Source organism: Meriones unguiculatus, chromosome 3 (genome assembly GCF_030254825.1).
Source record: "Meriones unguiculatus strain TT.TT164.6M chromosome 3, Bangor_MerUng_6.1, whole genome shotgun sequence".
Classification (NCBI taxonomy): domain Eukaryota; kingdom Metazoa; phylum Chordata; class Mammalia; order Rodentia; family Muridae; genus Meriones; species Meriones unguiculatus.
The window spans coordinates 121525147-121543084 of NC_083351.1; the positions used below are offsets into that span (position 1 = coordinate 121525147).

Here is a 17938-nt window from a genome sequence, read left to right on the forward strand (position 1 = left end):
GCGGGAGTCTAAGTTGCCAGGCTAATGGAGATGAGCATGTGCATAGGGCATATAAGAGACTTAGGCTGTCAAATGCACTATTATAAGCAAGTGCACAGTCCAAGCCAGGTGGAGTTCCCAGGATGCTAAGCTACTCCTTATGCCTGCCTACTCAGAAAGAGTTCTTTTTTAAATTTTTAAAAATTTATTACAATTCATTCACTTTGTATCCCAGCTGTAGCCCCCTCTCTCATTCCCTCCCTCATCTCCTCCCATGCCCCTCTTCAAGTCCACTGATAGGGGAGGTCTTCTTCCCCTTCTATCTGACCCTAGTTTATCAGGTCTCATCAGGACTAGCTGCATTGCCTCCTAAGTAGCCTGGTAAGGCTCCTCCCCCCTCAGGGGAAGGTGATCAAAGAGCCAGCCACTGAGTTCATGTCAGAGACAGTCCCTGTTCCCAATACTAGGGTACCCACTTGGACACCAAACTGCCATGGGCTACCTGGGTGCAGGGGTTCTAGGTTATCTCCATGAATGATCCTTGGTTGGAATATCAGTCACAGAAAAGACCCCTGTGCCCAGACTTTTTGGATCTGTTGCTCTCCTTGTGGAGCGCCTGCCCTCTCCAGGTCTTTTTCATCTCCCCCTTCTTTCATAAGATTCCCTGCATTCTGCCCAAAGTTTGGCTATGAGTCTCAGCATCTGCTTTAATACCCTGCTTGGTAAAGTCTCATAAAGACTTCTTTTATGAGACCTCTACTCATATGAAAGAAGAAACAAGAATCTTGGATTATGCCACAGAAAAAGAGTTTAAGGAGAAGTGAGTATGAAGCAAACTTAGAGCTTCTTAATAAAAGGTGGACCTAGAGAGGTGGTTCAGCAGTTATGTCCTCTGTTCTTGCAGAGGACCCAAGTTCAGCTCCCAGCATCCATGTTGGGCAGCTTACAACTGATATCTGTTGGAATTTCAGCTCTGATACCTCTGGCCTCTACAGCTACCTGTGCTCATATACTCAACACATTCCTACCTGCCCATGGGCATAGTTAAAAATAAAATAAATCCTAAAAAATAAGGGGCGGTGTTTAGAGTGGAGATCGGCCCAGTGTTTAAGAACACTCACTGCTCTTCCAGAAGAGCCGGCTTGGATTCCAGCATCCAAGTGGTGGCTCACAATTGTTTATAACTCCAGTACCAGGGGAATCCAATGCCATCTTCTGGCCTGATGTGGTTTTAAACTCACAGTAATCCCCCTGCTTCAACTTCCTAAGTGACAGGATTGCAAACATGTACCACCATACTTAGAAATTTTAGGTGTTATTGACATAAGTTATAAATATGAGGCAGGTGGCTTTTGAAGTTACATATTTCAAGGAATTTAAAATATTAAGGGCTAGAGAATTGGTTGGAGATATAAGCAGGTACATCTTTTGCAGAGGACCAGAGCTTGATTCTCAGCACCCACAATGGGTAGCTTCAACTCTACCTGTCACTCCAGCTTCAACAGATCATCTCTAACCTCATCTGGCATTTTTGATGTCAGTGTTAATTTGTGTGTGTGTGTGTGTGTGTGTGTGTGGTATGTGTGAGTATACACGTGTGTCTGTGTAAGAGCTGGAGGTTGTTTTTGGATGGCTTCCTCTATTTTTCTTCATCTTGGTGTTTTTGAGATAGGGTTTTTTGGTGAACATGGAACTCTCACTCAGCCAGTCTGGTTGGCTGTGACACCAGGCACTCTCCTATCTACCTTCCACATCCTCTGGTGCTCCTCCCTTGTGCAAATGTTTCAGATGAGAGAGGCCATGCCCAGCTGGGGGTGCTGGGGACCCTAACCAAAGGCCCCAGATATACACACTAAGTGCTCTGCCCACTGAACCGTCTCCCCAGCCCCATCGGGGTTAAGATTAGATGCTTCACAAGATATATCTTAAAGAACCTGTTTGCATTGTTGTCTGCACCTAATTTTTTTATAAGTCAAGTAGTTCTGAAAAGATTCAGAGTGGGATGCTCACACAAGACTATGACTCAGTTTACTCTGTTGGGTGCCTTTCGCTCCCTTAACATACACCATTCCATCCATCTATTCCATCTTCCCAGCTCCCCACAGAGTACAGCATTCTTCTGTACTCTGAGCATGGAATGAGAATGGACAGGAGTCAAAGGAATGGTCACTCCTTATGTAGAAGACTCAGATTTTTTTTTTTTTTTTTGAGATCGGTTTCTTTGTGTAGCCCTGGATGTCCTGGAACTCACTCTGTAGACGAGGCTGGCCTGGAACTCACAGAGATCCACCTGCCTGTGCCTTCTGAGCTCTGAGATTAAAGGTGTGCATCACCCCTGCCTCCCTTACTCCCTTAGGTTTTACTACCACCTTTGAACTCACAGAGATCCACCTGCCTCTGCCCTCTGAGCTCTGGGATTAAAGGTGTGCACCACCCCTGCCTCCCTTACTCCCTCAGGTTTTACTATCACCCTTGCTTTGCCTTGTCTGGCAGGTTTGGTCTGCAACAGGGCCTCTCCTCTGGAGTGGTTTCCCTTTTCTTTCCATCTGGCTCTCATTCCCTTTTGTCCCACATTCTAAATCCCAAAGACGCTAACTGCTAAGTCATGTTGCCTTAGATTTACAGAACCCAAAATGACGACTTTAATCATCCCCTCCCCCCTTTAGTCTTCAGTTCTGTCAGTTGCTATAAAATTTAACTCGAAGAAAAGTAGTTAAGCTGAGATCAGGCTGGCCTTATTTGAGCCCTCTTTAGCCTCACAGTTGCTACAATTATAGTCTCCGCGCCAGGTTACATTCCAATTTTTAACACCTTTGGTTTTTTTGTTTTAATGTTTATTGGTCTTTACCGTGTAAAAGCACAAATTGTAAGTGAAACTTTGTATCTGCGTGTTTCTGTGTAAGCAGTCTAAACCAAGATATTTCAGCACCAGGCAGATTCCTCCATATTGCCCCCAGTGACCTCCAAGTCAACCTACCCATATGCTTGCCTATGTTTAGAGCTTCATGGGCACGGAATCCTCCCTTGTTTCTTTTTTCGACAGTGTTGCTCCAGTAGGGGTGGTCTGGGCCCTTGCTTACGCTGAGTAGGTAGCAGTGTGAGTCAGCTCAGGGTTTGAATCACGTATTAACTTTTGTAGCTGTGTAACATGGAGTTAACGGTCATTTCAACTCTTGAAAATGTTAGGAGGATCAATGTCTGTAAAATGCCTCATGTCAATCTTTCGATAAACAGAACTCTGTATTCATCGTTGGCTACAGTAGGAAGTTGTTGGGTTTGAGGGTCGCGCATATAATGAGGAACAGACCACCAAAGTCTAAGTAAACCAGAACGCAACTTTATTCACGTCAACTGGCTAGGGTCTGAGCCCAGGCAACAGCTGTAACTGCGGCCCTGAGGGGACAGGGCAGCCTCCTTTTAAAGCAAAAAAAGCCATGGACGGGTGTTAGGATACAGTTAGAAGAGAACCTATTCTCCAGATTGATCGGTCTGTCTTTGGGTACCGGCTGGCTTAGGTTGTGGTAACAGGGAAAGCAAGCATGATTAAGGTCGCGCCTCTGCGTTTGTGATAGCGGGCGCTATCTCCTCCAGAGTTTACCAGGGACTTGGTGTTGACCGTGGACATGGTAACCACCCTAGAAATAACACCCTAGAAATACTGTAGCTCGAAAACTGGGAACTGAACTGAATCGTCATCCCTTTGTCTAACAGAAGAAATCCATTCAACCAGCAAAATAACCACAAGCTTATTAAGATTAAGATTTGATCATTTCTGAGAGGAGTCAGAGTATCTCCATGCCACTCCTGTTTTGCTGGGAGCCCTCTACCCTCGATTCCTCCCAGTTACAGGAAAAACCTGCGCTGACTCATGAAGTTAATATAAAAAATATATAGCCTGGAATGGATGCCATTCCCTTCCCATGAGCTGCCCGCTATCGCAAGCACTGGTCGCCCGCCACGTGTTACTGAGCGCCGTCAAGATTCTGAAAAGGCCAGGAGCCTACCACAGAGGGCCTCTGAAAGGCTCTGCCCTGCAGGGTATTGAGGCTGATGATGAGGCTCATAGCCAAACTTTGGGCAGAGTGCAGGGAATCTTATGAAAGAAGGGGGAGATGAAAAAGACCTGGAGAGCAGGAGCTCCACAAGGAGAGCAACAGATCCAAAAAGTCTGGGCCCAGGGGTCTTTTCTGAGACTGATATTCCAACCAAGGATCATTCATGGAGATAACCTGGAACCCCAGCACCGAGGTAGCCCATGGCAGTACAGTGTCCAAGACAGTTCCATAGTAATAGAAACAGGGACTGTCTCTGACAGGAACTGATTGGCCTGCTCTTTGATCACCTTCCCCTGAGGGGGGAGCAGCCTTACCAGGCCACAGAGGAAGACAATGCAGCTAGTCCTGATGAGACCTGATAGACTAGGATCAGATGGAAGGGGAGGAGGATCTCCCTATCAGTGGATTAGGGGAGGGCCATGGGTGGGGAAAAGGGAGGGAAGGTGGGATTGGGAGAGGAGGAGAGAGGAGGGAAGGGGGGGGGGATACAAAGTGAATAAACTAATTAATAAAAATAAAAATAAATAAAAAAGATTCTGAAAAGGCTATCAGCTGACAACCAAGTCCCCAATAAATGAGCCCACAGGGGCATTTGATGGCCAAACCACAATTACTTTGCATCCCCAGAATTTCATTTTAGAAATAAAAGTTTCCATAGCTCAGGACATCTGCAAGATTTCTTGGACTATTTGGAATTAAACAGAGCGCCTGCCTGGCTTGCTTCCTTTAGATTTTTAGCAGCCTGGGTCAGATATTAAAGGTGGAACAGGAGGATCATTTGTGGGCAGGTGGGTCGGCACATTGTTTTTTCTCCGTATAGCCGCTTCATTTCAGTACAGCATTTGGACTGCAAGCGCAAAGCTCCGTGCTTGGTCATTCATGTTTCATTTGCACCTCATTCTCTCTCAGGGCAGGGTCCAAGCAGTGCAGCATCTCACTGTGGCGCCATCTCCCTCTTAGGAGCATCCATTTCAGGATCTGTGGCGGTCCCTTTAAGGCCCTGGAAAGGGCCGGCTGTCGGTTGGGTGGCGAGGCCACGCCCCGTCACGTGTCCTTTCTGCCACGGGGCGGGGCCAGAGCCTCTAAGTTGCCGTCACTTCCGGCTCTCTGTCAGTCCGGAGTGAGCGAGCGAGCTAGCGGCTGTTGGACGGCAGGAGCGAAGCGTAAGTGCGCGGGCCCCCGGGCCCCACTCCTCGAGGCCGCGGCCGGGCCGACCCCAGGTTCTCCGCCGGGGGCCGCGGCCCCTTCCCTCCCCTCGCCCGCCACGGCTGCGAGAACCGGCAGCCTAGCGGGCCTCCGCTCTCGTCCCTGCCCCCGCGCCGCGGGCCTCGTGTGGCGGCCGCTCCGGGAGCCGAGCCGAGGGGAGGCGGTGGGCGCGTGCGGCCGGGCGAGGAGCGGGCGAGGGCCGCGCGGCCCTCGGACAATGTGGCGCGGCTCCGGGCCGAGGCGCTCTCGGCCTCGGCCCCGGGGCCGTGCTCCCCGACCCCCAGCCCCGACCCCCAGGCTCGGGAAGGTACCGGGGCGCCGCGGCCCCGCCGGATTGAGGGGCGGGGGCCGCGCCTCGGCGAGCACGGCCGGGCTCCCGGGAGAGGATAAGATGGCGCTGGCGCAAGGCCCTCCTCTCCCGAACGCCCGCGGCGCCCCACGCCCCCTTCCTGAGCGCGGCCCTCGCCCCAGCCCTCGCCCCGGGGCTTTCGGGAGCTGCCTGGCCCGGACCCCCACCGCGCCCCGCGCCTTCTCACCCCCTAGTAGTGCCTCGCGCTCTGGGATGTCTTCACCTCTCCTCCCCCACGAGGGTCTCCGAGCGATCCGAGTAAACTCTACCGTCTAGCTACCATTTGCTCGATTACGAAGCTCTCCTCCCCACCCCCAAAGAAACCACCCCAGGAAAAGCCTCATTAGCGTTAAAAGTGAAAATCCAGGGAAATGGCTGGCTTAAGTTACCATTACATTGTTTTCTTATTGGGCAAGTTTAGGTTAGATAATGACGTGGTTGTTTGAAATAATTTTAGTTCCCTAGACAGCTCTTCTTAATGGAAGATAGATAGGGCTGGTTGTTTGCAAGTGAAAAATTGTTTATGTTCAAGTTAATTCTCTCTTAAAAACAGGTTTTAGGTAGTTTCCTGTGAACTGCTAACATGGGAAACTAACTTGATTTCTGAGATTAGGTTGTGAAATAAGAGGAAAAGCGAATGAAACTGGTTATGAGCCTTGCTGCTCCCCTCTGTGTTTATTATCTTTGATGGACTAACCATTTGTGCTCAGTGTGGACCTTCCTGGCTTCATTTGAATAATGGTCAGGCTTTGGATAGCCCAGTTTTGCCTTGACCTCTTATTTTGGAACATGGAACGCCAGTTTAGTCTGTAGAGAGCTGGGTTTTATATATATTTCTTTTTGACGTGGGAGGGGGAAATTGAAGTCTTTCAACATTTACAGAGTGTTTATTAGGCCCTTTAAGCCATACAGAACTTAATAGTTTATTGAAATGGAGAGAGCAAAAGATAGTTCCGTAAGTTTTAGCTTTTTGCTACCTTGGTATTACCACCATCTTGAAAAGGAGTTCGGACATGCCTTCGGATTCACTGAAACTTGGGTTACCTGAGATGGCCTGCCCTTTGTTTTCTGCTTGGGCACTAAGTGAACAGCAAACGCTGGGCTGCGTGCCTGTCTGCTGAGCCTGGCACATAAAGCCTTCAAATTTTACTTACATCCCAAAGAAGAAAATCATTGCAAAATGCTGAGAAAGGTGCATAACATTTGAGAACTCTTGATTTGTTGCCTGTTATTTTCATAGTGTGGTCACAAAGTAAAAATTAGTGTATACAAAGCAGGTAAAGGATGATGTATAAACGCAAAATTAATTAGGTTTCATACTTTCCTAGACAAGCTGTTTTATGTTGGATCTTGTCCTCTGATCTTATCATGAGTGGAATTATGTACTTTTTTTTAATTTTAAAATAATTGTTCTCAGCTGTTTTATTGCAGTCTACCCCATAAGCTTTATAACCTCTAAAATCAATTCTTAAAAAGACCCATTGACTTGGAGAAAAGCGAAGGAATGTGCACATGGCTTTTGTTTCTTTGTCCTAACTGGGTTCAGAATATTTGGCTGTGCTTGTTATTTGCAATCTAGACCTGTGTTCAGTTAAACGATTCCAGTACCATGAAAGGCAGAATGAGCCATGGTTTTTTTTTTTTTTTTTTTGACTGGGGAGAGAGCTAATATGAAGGTAATAAAGCACCTTGTAAATTATTCATGTAATGTTTTTCTTTCAGAATGCCTAAATCAAAGGAACTTGTTTCTTCAAGCTCTTCAGGCAGTGATTCTGACAGCGAAGTTGAAAAAAAGGTGACTTTTACTGTACTGAATACTTTTATTGTACAAAATTTGTGGTTCTTTAATTCCTTTATAATGTCCACATCCAGTTTTAAAGTGAAAGTCCTGTTAGTCTTTTTAGATAGGTTTTGCCACGTATCCCAGACTACCTCCAACCACCTCAGATTTCTCTGAGGCCTGGGATTATGCTACCAATGCTAAGGTCAGAATGTAGGAAAGAGAATCTGCAAGAATATTTTTGTAAGGGAAAATGGCAAGTGGAATAGAATATTAGATTCTAGACTCATTTGTAGGTCTTAAATCAGACTTAAGTTGTCTTTGTGCTGTATTTGGGCTTCAACCTGGGGGTCCCAGTGCACCCCACGCAAGTACTCATCACTGAGCTAGATCTCTGTCCTCTTTTCATTTTTGATAAGGTCTCCATAAGTTGTCTGGCTGACCTTGAACTCTTATCCCTCAGCCTCAGTGGTAGAGGCCCAGCTCAGACTAAGCACCTCTAACAAAGTCACAGCAATGCTTCCTTAGAATCAGGCCGAAGACACTGCTTGCTGTTCGTTAGAAATCTGTGTCATTCACAAATCTGCCATGTAGGCTGCTGAGGTGGCTCAGTCATTAAACCTGACAACCTGAGTTTGGTCTCTTGTTCTTCTACATGCTTGGAGAAGAGAATCACCTCCACCTAGTTTGCCCTCTGACCTCATGTACCCACATACAAACATGACAAATACTACGTACACAAAGAAACAGTAATAAGTAAAATTTCCAAGAATCTGCCTAACCTGTGGGTAGTAAGTCGCTATTGGGCTGCATGACTGAAATTTTGAATGAAAACATTCATTTGGACAGCTTTTTTAGTCATTTTTCCTTCTTCCCCAAATTAGTGAATGTTAGTTTTGGTACATTTTAAGTTTAAAGTTACTTGCTTTTAGTAAAAAGTCATCCAGCACAGCAAACACAAAATTACCCATTTTGTCAGAATAAGCTTTTTCTGCATTAGGTGGCAGCTGTTTTGCCAACTTCATTCCTCTTAGTTGGTCACGCCAGTGAAATGTAACGGAGCAAGTTATCTGTGGTTAAGACTTCCTTCCATACAGCTCCATCTTGATAGACATTTTGTATATTAATAAACATTCACATCCTAGAAGTTGAACAAATTGTATTCACCAGTATTTGTTAACTTGCTTTGTGGAAAATAAGTAATAGGCCTGTGGTTCACAAATGCTTTAACAGCAGTAGGCAGGGCTGATGGGGTGGCTTCAGCTGGCAGAGTTGCTGGCCTAGCGCTCCGGAGGTCCTGGCTTTGATGCCCAGCACTGCACAGTGGAGGTAGAAGCTGGAGGACCATCAGTTCAAGGTCACCTGTGATACTAGGGACCCTGTTTTATTAATTATTTATTTACTTTTTAAAGCAACCCTTCTTCCTTTTCCACCTCTTGCCTTTCTTCCTTTCTTTTCATTTTCTGTTTTTAAAATTTTAAAGCTATTTTTTTTTCTTTGTACTGCCTAACAAAAGAGAGCTCTTTATAAGAAAAGCAGGGAAAGTTGAAGCCTATAAATGTGAAGATAGAATATAGTATCATTTATAATGTTAAATAAAGCTTCAAACATCATACATAGCTGTACATGAAGAAATCTTTTTAGAACTTGTATCAGTGTAATATATAATGAGGTTATTTGTTGGGCATGCACCAGTCCTGAGAATTACCTTCTGCTTGCTGAACTGAATTTTGTTTGTATTTTGTCTCACATGGTACTATTAATCCTGTAAGCATTTACATTGTATTCATGTTTTTCATTTACATAGCTTATTTATGTATATTCTAAACCTAGCTTCATCAAATTTCATACAGTAAGTTTAGTAATATTAAAATAGTTTGTACTTGTTCACTAAGAAGGAACGTGTCTGCCCTCTACTGTTTGGGCTGGAACTTTTTTTAAACCATTAGCTCATTTTGAGAATGAGGTTATATATGCTTTTAAGCTAGTGCTGCTTCTAAAATATTAGGAGGTTGAGTGCTAGTCTTAAATTACTGTCTATCTTCAGTATTCTTTGTGTTTAAAGTTTTTGAGTTGTTGATTTTCATAAAATACTAACTGGCATAAAATAATAACTTCCTTTACCTAAGCATGACCCCCCCCCCCTTAGACAGGGTTTCATAATTAGCCCTGGATGGCCTGGAACTTACTATGTAGTCCAGCCTGAAAGCATTCATTCTTGAAAACAGTTCAGATTCCTTTTGGAATAGACAAGGAGTTAATAAATATTCATGGCTTAGTCATAGATATGTTGCTTTTGTTGGTTTGTGTTTTGAGACAGTCTCCATGTATAGCCGAGGCTGATCTTGATCTTTAGTTTTCATGCCTCAACTTCAGTCAGGGTGACAGGGCATACCACTGTACTTTGTTTTTGTTTTTGAAATAAAAAAAGGAAAGCTTTTAGTAGGATTTTGGTTTCTAAAAGTTTATTTAAAACTTACATTCCACTACCCTCCCTTCTTCCAAAGAAATATTGTATGAGCTCTAGTCTACAAGATCACCCCACCACCACCACCACCATAGGGGCTTTCTTGGACTTCCTTTGTAGACCAGGCTGGCCTTGAATTCACAGCTATCCACCTCCCTCTGACTCCTAAGTGCTGAGATTAAAGGCGTGTGCCACTACACCTGGCTATAAGATCACTGTTCTAATATCTGAAATATCTTTGGGGATTTTGAGAACAGAGTTTAGAAATATGATTATTAGTTATAAATGAAGAATAGATTCATGGTTAATTTTTTTAATGTGCATATTTTTCTTTTAATAAATCTATACTTTTTGGCTCCTTAACTCTTTAAAAGTAATTAAATCTTTTGAATTTGACATGTGTATTCTTTCTTTCTTTTTTTTTTTTTTTTTTTTTAAGTTAAAGAGGAAAAAGCAAGTTGTTCCAGATAAACCTGTGAAGAAGCAAAAACCTGGTGAGACTTCTAGAGCTCTGGCATCTTCCAAGCAGAGTAGCAGCAGCAGAGATGACAACATGTTTCAGGTAAGGCTGGATTGCATTCAGTCCAGTGGAACAGAGCCTTGATCTGAAGAGCACTAGAAAGTCTTGATATGATAGCACATCACAGTCTCTGTGTTGTAATCCTCTTGACTAGTGATGTTTATTAACAAACAAGTAGGAAGTGAAGGCAGTTTGTTCAATTCTGGGCTACTAATAAAGTCTAGAAGTCTGTAGCTTTGTTATATTTAAACAATGCAAATCTGGATGTTACAGAAATCCAAAAGATTTAGAACTATACATTTGGGAAGCAAATTGGGTAGGTTGGTTGAATATTTGACTGGAAAGTTGAGTTTGACAGTATTTGGGAGAAATGGCCTAACTTAGGCTTCAAAAGAAACAGAAGGCTGGGAGTATAGTATATATGTAAAGTGCTTGTGTAGCATGTTTAGGTCTTGCATATGGGCTTAAGAAAAGGAGAGTGAGTTGAATAAAGTGAGAAATGAAAACACAGGAAAAGGGCTAGTTTTGCATCTTGAGTTTATTATGTGTTTTCAATAACTCAGTATTTGCTTTACTGTTTAAGAATGATCTATGAGATGAAGCATTGTGAGTAAATGATGCTGGGAGATTGCTGTGGTAGTAGACTTTAATCTGTATTCATAAGGAAGAGATAGTGATGATTAAAAAGCTGGTAATGAAAAATGGAGCAGAGGACAGAAGCCTGTGGAGTAGGAGGTAGACCTGATAGTGAATGTGATCCCTTGAGGAGGGTCTTCTGTAGCACAGGACATCTTGGCTGGGAATCATTCTTGTTGGTGTCTGCATATGCTCCAGTAAATAGCCAACCATGAAAGAAAGGGTAAACCAAAGTGAGGATGCAGATGACAGCTGATGAGAAGTTTTCATGGACCATGGGAGAAGAAAGAGGATTTACTTTGAGATAAGATGGTGAAAGAAAACTAAAAGTAGTGGAAGCAATAGATTGGGTGAACATAGTCAGGAGGGAGGCATAGATTAATTATTTAGTTACAAGTTTAAATCCTGTGACTTCTGTGGTTTAGGGGCAAAGGTTAATTTGATAACAAATATAGGTGAAGGTATGTACTGAGGAATTAAAAAGTGCTAGTATTGCTTTGAACGAATAGTAAATTGGATGCTTGCACTGTTCTGTATTCCATTCAGGGTTTGCCAGGTTCTGTAATCCATGTGGAATGTGGTCTGTAACCTCATGGAATTTAAGGGGACCACAGTTACACACACATGCACAGTAAAGATTACAATAAGGCCTGAGAAGTAGTGGGCAGGTTATTTGAGCGAGTAGGTGTGAGAACCTCATTAAAGAAGTGGCATCTGAAGCTTAAGATGTGAAGGTTAAGTGCGCTGTGCAAAGTGTGTGGACAAAGGAAGCATTTTCAAGAACAGGTAATGGACTTAATATCTTGAAGTGGAAAAGAGCTGGAGTTGTGTATGAATTATAGAGCTTTTGTGGTTGAAGCCTGGATAGTTTTGCTGAGTATCAGGGGTCTATTTGGTGAAGAGAATGAAAGGCAGGTCTTCCAGGGCCATTTGAATTTTACTCTTAGGTACAAGAAGAAACTGTTTGGGAGCAGGATAAATGTAAAATTGGCTGTAGCATTTCTTAGTGTTTGTAAAGGGCTGCTTTGCAATATCCAGTTTCATATCTGTCTTGGCTTTTCTTTATCAGTTGTGCTAACTCTGTTTCTGTTTTACTTGTAGAATAACGACACCCCTGGCCTGGTGCATGGTGGGGGAGTCTGAGATGTGGGTTTTGTTATATAGTCCTGGCTGGCCTGGAACTCACTATATAGAGCAGGCTAGATTTCAGTTTTTAGCTGTCCTGCCTCTCCTCAAGTGCTGAGAATACAGACATAGGCTACTGTGTCCTTCTAATCTCTGGCCCTTTAACTTGCGTGGGTCTTTTTACACAGGATCTCACATTTCAGGGTGGCTGTGAACTTGCTGCTGTAGCTGAGTGAGGCTTTGACCTTGTGATCTTCCTGCCTCTAGACCTCCCAAGGGTGGGATCACAAGTGTTATCTTGTCCCTAGATTTTTATCTCTCCTAATAACTCTAACTTTATAAGGAAACCAGAAACTGGATTTTAAAGTTTGTTTTTTTAGAGATTTTTTTGGAAAATGGTTGTTTTTTTTTTTTTTTTAAGGAGATGATTTTCCTCACTAAGGAAAAAAAGAGTTTTGGTTTTTTGTTTGTTTGTTTGTTTTTTGTGTTTTTATTTATTTTTTATTTAATTTTTGTATTTTGAGATAGGCTTTCTTTGTGTAGCCCTGTTTTCTTGCTAGTTCTAGACTCACAGAGACCACCTGCCTTTCCAGTGCTTGCACCACCACGACCAAACAGAGGGCGTAAGGCCATTCAACACGTGTGGTCTTTTGAAAGTGCGTTTCTAGGAAGAACCATAGTTCTTACTTTCAAAGTGCCTTTCACAGAACCATTGATTGCATAATACTAAAGGAGACCTGCATTTTTATTAGTAATAGTGGCTTCATAATTGTATTAGGAAGATAAAGGATGGGGTTTTGGGAAGAGAAAATAATAAGCCCATTGATTTTTATAAAAGTTTTTAAATAGCTGTCTATTTTCTATATTCATTTTTATCAAGAAAATTATATACCACAGATAAGTTATTGAAATCTTATATTAAAAGTATCACTGGGTTAATTGTGTACTAAAGAGCCATCTAAATGCTCTTTCTACTGTTGTTAGTTTTCCTTTGTATTGCTGAGTGATGTCATTATGAATGATTATTTTGTAATCTCTTTTCATTCACCTTGGTTGGGTATTTGGCTTCTTTTTGAGTCTTGAGCTTCTAGGAATAAAGGTTTTGTGATTATTCTTAGTATGCATCTTTATGGATACTTTGGGAGGGGTAAAAATACTTACTTGCTGAATCATAGGTATATATTTGACTTTGTAAGAAACAGTCAGACTATTTTCCAAGTAAGTTGTCCATTTTATTCTATCATTGGCAGTATAAGATTCCAGGTGTTCCACATCTTCGGTGTTATTACATTTTACATAGTCTTTTACATTTTATCCAGATTAGTTTAAAAGGTGTGTATTGGGAACTCAGTGGTTTTATTTTGCATTAATTTTGTGTATTTTTGATAATGTTCTTTGTCCACTTTCACGTGTTTGGAACAGTGTGTCTTCATTTGTTTTTCTCTTCCTATTAAAAAAAAACAAACCCAGACTGATTTACTGAGTTGTAAGGCTGTATTTTGGCTCTAAGCTCTTTGCTTTAATAAGTATAGTGAGTGATCTTTTATTTTAAGCTTAGGAAAAATGGAACCCTTTAAAAAGCAGAGTAGTTTAAAAATGAGTCGGGAAGAAACATGCAGAAAGCCTAAGAGACATAATGAAATAGATTGGGTGAACATAGTCAGGAGGGAGGCAGGCCTCTGATGGTTAGAACCTTTGGCAGGCATCAGTCCTCCATCTTGAAGATGAGGTCTGGCATCCTGGGGTTTTGTTTTCTTTTTTCTTCTGCCCCATGTCCTTTGTTTTGTTTGTTTTTCCATCAGTCGTGGTTAACATGGTCTGACAATTTATTAACGTAGGTACTGTGAAGCTTTTAATTGACAGAGGCCAAATAGTGTCCACTGCATGTGTAAGCCGCATTCTGTTTGTGTCTTTATCAAGGATGAACTTTTGGGCTGCTTCTACACCTTAGCTATTATGACTAGTGCAGTTAAGGACATGGATGTGCGAAAATCTCTTGGGAGACACTACTGCCAGTTTTTTTGGATTTGCAGATATGTGCCTCCTCCAGTTTCAGTCAGTGACAGGGCACGCATATAGTGAGGGTACTGTGGGCTTGGTACCATGTTGTGTAAAGTGTCTTACTAATGTTCACACAGCAGGCTTCTGAGTATGTATTTCTCAGAAGACACCCAGTCTGTTAAGTATTACTACATGAGTGTTATATACCCCAAAGTGGGATTATTGGAACACGTTATGTTTCTGTTTTTGTCAAAGGACATCCATTCTATTTGCTTTAGCAATTGTATTATTTTATTAATATTCATAAATTTAAAAGTGAGGTTGAAACGAGATAGCTCTGGAGGTAGAAATGCTTGTGCAAACATGAGGACATGTGTTTAAATCCTCAGCACCCACATTAGGTGGTTGGATTTGGCTGCAGATCATCTGTAATCTCAGCACTGGGGACAGAGATGGCAGATCCTGAGTACTCTGTGGCCAGCCAATTTAGCCGTAACAGTGAGCTTCTAGTTCAATGAGAGACCCTCTCAAGGCAAGGCAGAGAATAATAAGAAAGACAGCATGAAGCTGAAGGATGAAGTCATTCTCATGCTATCATGATTGGAAAGTGGAGATTTGCTTTGTTTCAGTATGTCTTTTTAAACAGTGATCCTCCCCCACCCCCGCTCTCATTTACAGCTGATTACTTATTTTCCAGGAAGTTGTAAATGTAAATTTGAGAAACCTGTTTTTATGAGCTTTCTTTCTTTCTTTCCCCCGTTGCTAGATTGGAAAGATGAGATACGTCAGTGTTCGGGACTTTAAAGGAAAAGTTCTAATTGATATTAGAGAATATTGGCTGGACTCTGAAGGTGAAATGAAACCAGGAAGAAAAGGTGAGATTTCATTTCTTCAATTTGATGTCAGTGTTGACTGAATGCTTACCTTAAATTGTTACAGGTGTACAGACAGGTTAAACGATTGGCCTTACTCACTTGTACTCATTTGATTCTTTTATAATTGATTTGTCATGACCTAGGAAAACAACAGCCTAATGTCGCTTAAAATTGATTGCTAACTTACTTTACCTTTCTTTCTGATTTTATATCAGTTCTGGGGCAGATTAGGTACTACTTGGAAAACTCTAAAATGAGAAACAGAAAAATCCTTGGTTTAGTGTTTCCTTTGGATTAGCTCCAACAGGATATTCTTTAATACAGAATCTTTGAATTTCTTTGTCCTCTTACTGTTGGTGCTTCACCCCATCCTAAGTTTCTTAGCATGTTGAAACATATTTTATTCTGTCACCAGTGAGCTAGAAGACATTTGTTGAGCCAACTTGTATTTAGTGACTTTTCTTGTGACCAAATACTAGACAAAAGCAGTTTAAGGGAGGAAGGTTTATTTTGGCTCAGTCTGGAGGCATAAGGCACTGGTCACATTGAGGCCCCTGTCAGGAAGTGAAGAGACCAGTGTGTTGGTGCTGCACTTGATTTCCCCCTTTTATCAAGTCCAGGGCCTGAATGGGATGGTGCAACATTCAGGGGGTGTCTTCCTCCTTCATTTTAACCTGTCTGCAGGCACCCTCCTCACACAGTCACAGAGGTGTATTCATGATGGTTCTAAATCCATTAAATTGATAGGCAAGATTAACTGTTAACTTCTCACTCTAGGGAACAACTCGGTGAGACTCATAGACAAAGGCATAAGCAGAAGGGGGACTGTCGGGAAGAGGCGGGTCATTAACAGTAGTACTAGAGAGGGGAGAGGAGTGGAGGTAGAACATGATCAAAATACATTAGATACATGTGCAAAAATGTCATGGTAAAACTGTTGTGTATGATTATGCTAATAACTTAAAAAAATTACCTACTATACAACCTAAAATTTATGGAGTTACATGTTGATGAAAAGCCACTTTCTTGGGCCAGTAAGGTACAGTAAGGACCCATGAGGGAGTAGGAGGGAATGGGTACTGCCTAAAATGTTGTAAACACTGTGGCCCAGCTAGGCCCACCCTTGTACACATGTGTGTACTCATTAAGGAAGTGTGACATCTGTTTGCTTGTTTGTTCTGTGTTTTTTTTTTTGTTTGTTTGTTTGTTTTTGTTTTGAGACAGAGTTTCTCTGAGTTGGCCTTTCTGGCCTGGAACTCAGAGATCTGCCTGCCTCTGCCTCCCAGGAGTTGGGATTAAAGGCATGTGCCATCACTGCCTGGCTATGTGATAGATTTTTAGTAAAAGGAAAAAAATACGCTTCCTTCTCTTCCTGTTGTTAAAGATGGCACTTGTTTCGTGCAGGTTTGGAGTTTGTTTTAAACACTTCCATTTTTATGTTTGCTGTTTAATTCCTGTGTGAGTTTTCATTCAGGATTTTCTGGAGTGGCTAATGCCAGATTTTATTCTTGTAAACATTTATTTAAAGGAATTCAGTTAGCCTCAAAGCCTTTCTACAATGTGCTCATTATATTCTCATTTGAAATTTTATGTTCTCCTTAGCAGTTTCCTAAAAAAAATAATAATACATTGGTTGTGTTAGGTGTTAGGATAAGGTGTCATATAACCTGTTTTAATATATTATAACTACCTTTTGATGTCTAAGTCTCATTGATTAAGAAATTGAGCCTAGAAAATGCAGCAAGTGATGGTGAGGCTGGTTTTGCTTCTGATAGCATGATTCCAGAGTGTAATTGCACCTATAGCTGAATTCTGCATTCTGCCATGCCCCTCATGAGTCACTCTCTAGGGAGTTTCCCAAAGTGGAATGGATGCTTATGGGAGAACTCAGCACAGAGCAGAACACCTTGAATTTTGGTGAAAATATTGAACAAATGTTGGAAGAGACAGGATATAATAATGCCAATGTCTTATGCCAAATCTGGATCCTGACTTTTTGACTGCCTGCCTATATTGTGAAATGTTGTCAAGTTATCATTAGTCTTATTGGTCAAGATAGGCATTATGTAGATGCGTTGTTGGAAGTTAAACTGAGTACAGAATTAAATCTGTGACTAGCAAATATAAAATGTTAGTATCTCATTATAGCTCTCTCACAAAACCTCAATGTTCTAGTATTGTGCCATTCAAAATGGCAGTTTGGGGGCTGGTAAAATAGCTCTGTGACAGAGGGTGTATGTGGCATGTGTGAGGTCTGGGTTCTGTCCTCAACACTAAAAAAATTCACAAAATGGCGGTTTGATACAAATATTTGGAAATATCAAAATCTCTGAGAAGGCTTAATTTTTTTTAACTTGTATTTCTTAAACTTTGTTTAGGTATTGCTTTGAGCATGGAGCAATGGAGCCAGCTGAAGGAACAGATCTCTGACATAGATGATGCAATAAGAAAGCTGTAAAGTCTGAGCCATATCAAACCTGTACTGTTGTAGTTGTTTTAATCTGTCTTTTTACATTGGCTTTTGTTTTCTAAATGTTGTTTTCCAAGCTGTTGTATATTTGGATTGCAGAACAATTTGTAAGGTGAATACTTTGTTTTAAATGTGCATTATTAAAATGTTCTAAGTGAAGCTAATTGTCAACTTTATTAAAGAGGATTGCTTTGTGCTCCCTACCTAGTGTAAAATAAAATCAGATCATTACAATCTTAACTGTTGTAGCCTTTTTTGATAAAAAAAAAAAAAGTTACTGTTTAAGGCCAAAAGAACAACCCCTGTAGGCACTTTGTTGACTTGGCCTTTATATTTAGAAGGATTTGTATCGCATTGAGCTTCTTAGAGGATTGCTTTGTGAAATGCACACTTTTTTCCGACCAGGTTTGTTGAATTTTCCTCCCCAGTACTTCTCCCAACCACAGTACTTTACTTTTCCTTCACTTTCCTTAGT

General features: G+C 41.9%; 1 protein-coding gene across 1 annotated transcript; it reads left to right on the forward strand.

The window, feature by feature from the left end:
* Window positions 1-5097: 5097 nt before the first annotated feature.
* Sub1 (SUB1 regulator of transcription) lies at window positions 5098-17703 on the forward strand. The gene is made up of 5 exons (XM_021633734.2): window positions 5098-5197; window positions 7312-7384; window positions 10276-10398; window positions 14885-14993; window positions 17372-17703. The coding sequence occupies exons 2-5, from the start codon at window positions 7313-7315 to the stop codon at window positions 17449-17451; spliced, it is 384 nt and encodes a 127-aa protein (XP_021489409.1). The 5' UTR covers window positions 5098-5197; window position 7312; the 3' UTR covers window positions 17452-17703.
* Window positions 17704-17938: the final 235 nt, after the last annotated feature.

Bases quoted from the DNA above. Each gene is read 5' to 3' on its own strand.
- Sub1 (XM_021633734.2), top strand. From the start codon at position 7,313: ATGCCTAAATCAAAGGAACTTGTTTCTTCAAGCTCTTCAGGCAGTGAT. The intron at 10,399-14,884 runs GTAAGGCTGGAT...CCCCGTTGCTAG, and splicing joins GAGATGACAACATGTTTCAG to ATTGGAAAGATGAGATACGT. The intron at 14,994-17,371 runs GTGAGATTTCAT...AACTTTGTTTAG, and splicing joins AATGAAACCAGGAAGAAAAG to GTATTGCTTTGAGCATGGAG.